The sequence below is a fragment of the Rana temporaria genome, chromosome 13 (assembly GCF_905171775.1).
Source record: "Rana temporaria chromosome 13, aRanTem1.1, whole genome shotgun sequence".
Lineage (NCBI taxonomy): Eukaryota > Metazoa > Chordata > Amphibia > Anura > Ranidae > Rana > Rana temporaria.
The window spans coordinates 96,230,151-96,237,503 of NC_053501.1; the positions used below are offsets into that span (position 1 = coordinate 96,230,151).

Sequence of the window (7,353 nt, forward strand, 5' to 3'; positions counted from 1 at the left end):
ATTTTACAACCGAAATTGTGTGTCGACAAGTAGTATCCTGTTCATCAGGATGGATGTAGGACCAATGTAGGATCAATGTAGGACCAATGTAGGACAGATGTTGCAGAGCAAAGTAGGATGAAAGTAGTACTGCTGTCGTGTAGTATAGTGTGAACCCAGCCTAAGGCTGTGTGAGTAGGAGAGCAGTGCCAGAAGGTCTTCTGTGAAGGTGAGAAGAGGATTGATTTTTCTGTGTGAAACAAAATCAAAAGACTATTGTTTGTGCTGTATGACCAGCACTGTCTATCCAGCAGTAGGCTGTGTTAGACTTCATAGATAGGTTCCTGTGTGGAAGGTAGACGCCCAGAGTGGCTAGGATTTATTTTATGTTTGATTTTGTTTATGCTGTTTGGATGCTTGCAATTGTTTTCCAGCAAGATGGAAAAATAAACCAGAAACTTTGTTTTCAACCGTCTTCGACTGCCAGTCTGTATAAATTCAGTGTGTGGTGAACCCAACCAAGGGGTCACACACCCCGCTACCGAGCTAACCCCTTACAGTAATGTTAAAAATGTATTTTTGGGTGAACCTCCACTTTAAGACGACTCTCATAGGGAAACATTGATTTTCACATGTCATGCGACATGAGCTCCCAATGTCGGAGCGTTTGTCGGACCAGTGTGAACCCGGCCTGATAGTCAAATATGTGGAATGGGAAAGAGAAAGGGGATTGTATTAATCTTTTAGCCTGGTCACTGTGTGCCCTCTGTGGCCGCATAGGCCTCTCGTTCTCTGGGTTGGTTGGTCCCCCCCTTTCAGCAGTGGTCAATTCTGGGAATCTCAGTGCAGTAAGCTTTTCTCCCATGGGGAAAATTTTGTGTTTTCTGCTTATTTATGTTTCTTTATTAGTCTGTATTTATATTGTTTTTCTTTGTATCTTTGTACAGTCTCACGCATTTCCTGATTGATTCGTATATCCCCTGATGAAGCTACTAGGCGAAACATGTCGGGCTAATATAGGAATATGAAATCTCTGCCTAACTGAACATTTGTTTCATGACCACCTTTATTATGAAATGTTGAATATTTTTGAACACTAATCATAAAATTATATAAAAAAATAAATATCAGAGGCTCAAGGGACACCCTGATCCCAGCACTCAATGTTTAAAAAGTTTTAACCTGCAAATATAGCCGCTATTATAAAATCAAAGGAACCAAAAATAATATGTTAATCTAAATCGAGAAACATTAACAGCGCTAATAGATGAATAACCTGAAATATTCAACCATATAGTGTTTCATATGTTGCAGTCACTCTATATTCCCATTTGCTACCGCACCATGCATAGATAATGGGTCACAGTGTTCACTAATAATCCATAGAGCTAAATGGATAGCATAAAAGAGAGTAGTGAAATCAGCCCGCTCTTCCTATTGAAAATCCAGTGCACACAGTTCATAGATTCCAAATATAGGAGTGATAAGGATCTGTTGTTGAAGTATCCTCGAATCGTGAGTAATGTATTAATTCAGCACCACCGGTTCACCTTGTGTGCCCCCTTTGTGTATATGATTACCAGAGGTAAGGATAACCAGTGCCTATACACTCCTTCCAAATCCGCCTGTCAGTGCCGCTTAATCAGGAAAACGGCTCTCCTGTACTGGATCGCTTCTCACAAAGGTAGATGGAGCATGTAAAAATACGAAGGGATGCCTTTCATAGTGTAAACTTGTTTATTGATAGAATCCCAAAAAAAACTGTATATAATATGCTTACACAAAATAGATAGAATCCAGCCGATCTGTCACAGTCATAGCATCAGCTCACCGCCGATAGGAGCTCCTAGCACGAATCTCCTTCCTCGATGAAGACGGAATGACGAAACGCATCAGGGCGTGACTCACCAACCTATCACAGTACAGCGTCATCCCGGGACTCATCGAGGAAGGAGATTCGCGCTGTGAGCTGATGCTATGACTGATGCTATGACTGCTATGATGTTATGACAGCCATCCTCGGTAAGGGAATCAGGAAGTGAAGCCGCAAGGCTTCACTTCCTGATTCCCTTACCGAGGATGGCTGTCATAACAGTCATAGCAGTCATAGCATCAGTCATAGCATCAGCTCACCGCCAATAGGAGCTCCTAGCGCGAATCTCCTTCCTCGATGAGTCCCGGGATGACGCTGTACTATGATAGGTTGGTGAGTCACGCCCTGATGCGTTTCGTCATTCTGTCTTCATCGAGGAAGGACTTCCTGGTTCCCTACTGTGCATGTGCGAGTCGCGCTGCACATCCTCACTTGTCCCTGCTGCCTTCTGGGATCTGTGTGTCTCCCAGAAGACAGCGGGGGAAGACAGAATAGGCGCCGGAAGTGGTGTAGGTCACCTTGATCGCCGAGGCAACCTATGCCCAGAAGTGGGAGCAAATACCTGTATTAGACAGGTATCTGCTCCCCCCTCCCCCCTGAAAGGTGCCAAATGTGACACCGGAGGGGGGGAGGTTTTGAAAAAGTGGAAGTTCCATTTTTGGGTGGAACTCCACTTTAAGAGTTTCAATTTGTATGCAATCAGGCAGGCCCTTGCACTACATGGTTTTGGTAAATCTGAGGACAAAAATCTGCAGAAAATCTAATAGTGTAATAAATAAAGTCCAATTTTTGTGGCATGCTAGTCTGATGTCGAAAGTGAAGAGGTTTCTAACAATACTAAAATTTTCGTACAACAGAATAAGTCAGAAGTGACGAAACGTGTTGAATAGTTTTGTATGTAGTCTTTCGTTTCTGAGCATGCGTAGCCTTGCTCTTACGATTTTTTTTTCGTATGAAAAACGTACTAATGAAATGAAAATCAGATGTTGAGTTCACATCCGACAAAAATTTTATACTCTGCACATCCAGCTTTTGTCTGACGAAAAAGTGAAATCGGCTGTCGAAAAGCACCATACTAACAATCCGAAAATCGACAGACAGCTCGTCATACGAACTTTCCTATCTGATTTTCGTACCCTGTGTATGGGCCTTTAGACACAACTAGTAATGGGCTGATGTGCAGCACTACATGTTGTGGGCTGCAGAGCATTCCTCTCACGTTGGAACATGTACTGTAGAATTATGTAATTTGGGCTTAACAAACACATAATACTAAGTGAGGCTCCCACTGTAAGAATTCTTCTCTGTTCCTAATAGTGAGAAAATATAATTATTTTTAAATAAAAAACACTTAAAGAAGACTAAACCCTCCTTTCCTGTGTGGCCAAAGAAGCTCCCATCTTAGGCTGGCCATACACTATACAATTTACTTGTACAATTTTCATTTAGTATTACCAAAACCATATAATAGGAGGTCAAACCTAAAAACTTTCAATTGGTATGCAATCAGGCAGGCGCTTGCCCATCATAGTTGAAGGTAAATCTAATGAAAATTCGAAAATTGTATGGTGCTTTAGCCTCTTGTATAATCTACAGTTGCCATTATGCTACACATGTGATCAGCTCGACACCAGCTATTTGATGGCTTAAAATTCGGCTGAGAGCACAAGCAACTGTGATGGTTATCATTTGCAGCATGCCTTGAGTGTAACGGTTTTGGAGAAAATGTTAAAATGGTTGTAAACCCCTGAAGTGAAAAATGACTAAAGCCTCGTACACACGATCGGATTTTCATCAGACAAAGCGTAGGACTTTTGTCCGAAGGGCGTTGGCCGTGAACTTGTATTGCATACAAATGGCAAAGAATTGTCGGCCAACAAACACAAAACTTTGTGTTTTTTTCAGCTCTTTAGCGCCACCCTTTGGGCATCTTCTGCTAATGTTGTGTTATGATGAGCATTGCTCCTGAGCATGCGTGTTTGTACTTTGGAGTTTTGTTTGACAACACACAATTGCTGGCAGACAATTTTAAAGCATGCTATCCCACATTTGTCCGCAGAAAATCCGACAACAATTGTCCGATGGAGCGTACAATCGGTCGGATTTTCCGACAACAGCCTGTCGTCACACAATTCCCGTCGGAAAATCGGATCGTGTGTACGAGGCTTAAGTGTGATTTCTGTCTCCTCTGTTATCTCCATGAGTCTCTTCTAAAGCATTGGATTTTCCGATGGGAATTGTGTGATGGCAGGCTGTTGGCGGAAAATCCGACCGTTTGTATGCTCCATCGGACAATTGTTGTCGGATTTTTCGCAGACAAATGTTGGATGGCAGGCTTTAAAATATTCCACGAACAACGGTCTGTATCGGATTTTCCGAGCGTGTGTACACAAGTCCAAAGGGTGGCGCTAAAGAGCTGAAAAAAATGTATTTTCGTGTTTGTTGGCCGACAATTGTGTGCCATTTGTAGGCAAGACAAGTTCATGGCCAACGCCCTTCGGATGCTTTGTCCACGGAAAATACGATCGTGTGTGAGGCTTAACAGTCTATGCCGAGACCAGACAATCTTGGGATACACCACGCCCCCTTCCCCTCCACCTCCAGCACACAGAAATTGATTGATAGCCTCAGCCTGTTTCTCTTGTGTAGAGGGGGGGGTGTCTATTCCCTCCACTCCAGTCTTATATTACACTCAGCTCTCTGCACTATTGTTGTGCAGTGTGTGACATCACATCACAGCCCCCTGCCCCCTGCCTCCTGCGCTAAGAAATACTGGGGTAGATTCAATAAGATTTGCACAGTTTTTACGTAGGCGCAGGGCACCGTTTTTGCCCTGTGCCCCCGCAAATTATCTGCGCTACCCTCGATTCACGGAGCAGTAGCTCCGTAAATTGCGTGGGCGCTCCGGCAAAATGCCCGGCGTAAGCGCGCGCAATTTAAATGATCTCATAGGGGGCGGGAATCATTTAAATTAGGCGCGTTCACGCGCCGAGCGTAAGGCGCATGCTCCGTCGGGAAACTTTCCCGACGTGCATTGCGGCAAATTACGTTGCAAGGACGTCATTTGCTTCAAAGTGAACGTGAATGGCGTCCAGCGTCATTCACGATTCACTTACGCAAACTACGTAAAATGTAAACTTTGCGATGCGGGAACGACGGATATACGTAACATTGGCTGCCCCTGCTATTAGAAGGGGCAGCCTTACGCGAAACCCGACGGACGGAAACAACGTAAACTGCGTACGCAGGGCTCGCGTAACGTTGTGAATCGGCGTTAGTATGCAATTTGCATACTATACGCTGACCACAATGGGAACGCCCCCTAGCGGCCAACGTAAGAATGCAGCCTACGATATGACTGGCATAAGAGCCTTATGCTAGTCATATCTTAGGCTGCCGTCGGCGTAACGAGGTTCCTGAATCAGGAGCATTCGTAACGCCGGCGCAAGTAAGCAATTGCGCTGCGTAACTATGGTTACGCAGACGCAATTGCTTCTTGAATCTAGGCCACTGTCTATACATTTTTTTTCTACTTTGAACAGCTGTAGAGGAGAAAGGAATGCAGATAAACAGGTACATATGGGAGGGAGAGAGCAGCACCACTCTAAGTGCAGCATGTGGATTAAAATAAATTTAATTCAGGTCATACTCACATTTGAGTGGTAATAAAAAAAGCATTGGTTAAAGAGGAAGTAAACCCTGATGGGTTTTACTTCCTCTTTATTTCCCTGCAAAGGTAAAGCATAATGGGCTACTATACATCGTCTTGTAGGACATTACGTGTCACTTACCTGAAACTGAAGCCTGCGATGTCCCCGCTGGCTGGAAGCGTCCATCTTCAGCCCTCTTCATTCCCGGGCTGCGGACGCCGGCTCTGTGACTGGCCGAAGTCACGTGACGTCACGGCATGACCCCTCTAGAAAGGGCACAGTGTGCCCTTACTAAAGTGTGCATGCGCCGAATACATTGGCGCATGCGCAGAAGACATCAACGTAAATTTCTCCTAAACCGTGTAGGCTTACCTGTAGGTAAAAGTGGTTGTACATGGTGTACAACCACTTTAATGGATCCTTGGTGGTTCTGGGACAGTGATGCAGAGTGCATGAGCATCATGGGAAATGTAGTTCTAAAACATCTGGGGTGCCAAGGTTTGCCATCACTGTCCTAGGATGTCCTACCGTGTTTCCCCAAAAATAAGCCTGGGTCTTATATTAATTTTGGAAACAAAAGACACAGTAGGGCTTATTTTCGGGGTAGGTCTTACCATGTAATGTGCGGTCTTCTCTCCCCCTCCCTCTCCCTGCCTGCCAGGAATCCCCAGTATGAACAGAGTTAAAATACTTAATACTTAAAATACTGTAGTAGATAATGTATAATGTGTGTGTTTCTGTAATATAATTGTGCCAAATGCCATCGTTATAGTGCCACTCTGCGCTTCTTTGACCCCCCGGAGCTCTCTTCCCCGCAATTATATTACAGAAACACACACATTGTACATTATATACTACTGTAATAGAGTGGATTATAGGATTTTACAATCATTTTAAATTAGGGCTTATTTTCGGGGTAGGGCTTATATTGCAGCCCTCCTGGAAAATAACGCTAGGTCTTATTTTTGGGAAAACACAGTAGCTGTTCCCTAGATGGGCAGCGGGGATAGTACAGTCTCCGGCCGCTACGGAGGTCTCTGCAGCTCTGAGGCTGAATTGTCTCACAGCAAGCACGTCAGCACTCTAGGACAAAAAACTTTCCCTAACTTGTTCATTCCCCGACTTAGTTGTGGTAGGCGGTACACTTTGGTGGGTCAGCCACGCCTTCTGACCTTTGAACTTTGGGGGAGATCCCTGTTCCAATTTCTGCGTGGTGCGACTTATGTATGAGGATTTGTTTAATTTGAATGGGCTTCATGCCTTCTGAAACGCAGGGGAAAGGTCCCTGCATCATTTTAGAAATTGCATCCCGCACGGAAAGCGCAGTGCAATTCCCAGCGCAGGAGCAATTTCCAGTTTTGCGGGATGCCATAAGGATTAATGGCACCCGCACACATCTCCTGCGTTTTTCTGGGCGAGTGGTTGCGGTTTCGGAAACAGATGCGGTCCCGCAGCAGTAATCACGCGCACAGATGGGAGCCTAGATTTTTTGTGTTTCTAATCTATTGCATTTGGTGCAAAATACAAGTCCAGCCTGTGCAAAGAAATACATTTGTATTGGAGAAAACTGGTCACAAAATGGTTAATTCCTTTCAGTGAGAAGGTTCCTCCCCCCATATAGATTACACACCACACAAAGCACCAGATCAAGTAGGGCTAGACTAGAGTAGACTGGGTCTTGTTTACTAATAATACTAGAAAAGACATATTTAGTACATATTGTGCAATGCTTACAGAAATACAGAAGATGGAATATTTTGCGAGAACTTTATTTGGTTTGCAGAAATAATCACCCGGATTACACAATGCTCAGTCCCATCGGACTCCTCTACGTCCTCATCGCCACAAAAT

The 7,353-nt window shown here is 44.3% G+C and overlaps 1 protein-coding gene across 2 annotated transcripts in view; it reads left to right on the top strand.

Moving 5' to 3' along the window:
- Positions 1-7,134: 7,134 nt before the first annotated feature.
- LOC120921040 (SLAM family member 5-like) overlaps positions 7,135-7,353 on the top strand; it is a 109,591-nt gene continuing 109,372 nt past the window's right edge. For both annotated transcript variants that reach the window (XM_040333644.1, XM_040333646.1), the window contains exon 1: positions 7,135-7,353. This exon is cut by the window's right edge and continues 15 nt beyond it. In XM_040333644.1, the coding sequence (XP_040189578.1) occupies positions 7,308-7,353 (46 nt within the window). In that variant the 5' untranslated portion in view covers positions 7,135-7,307.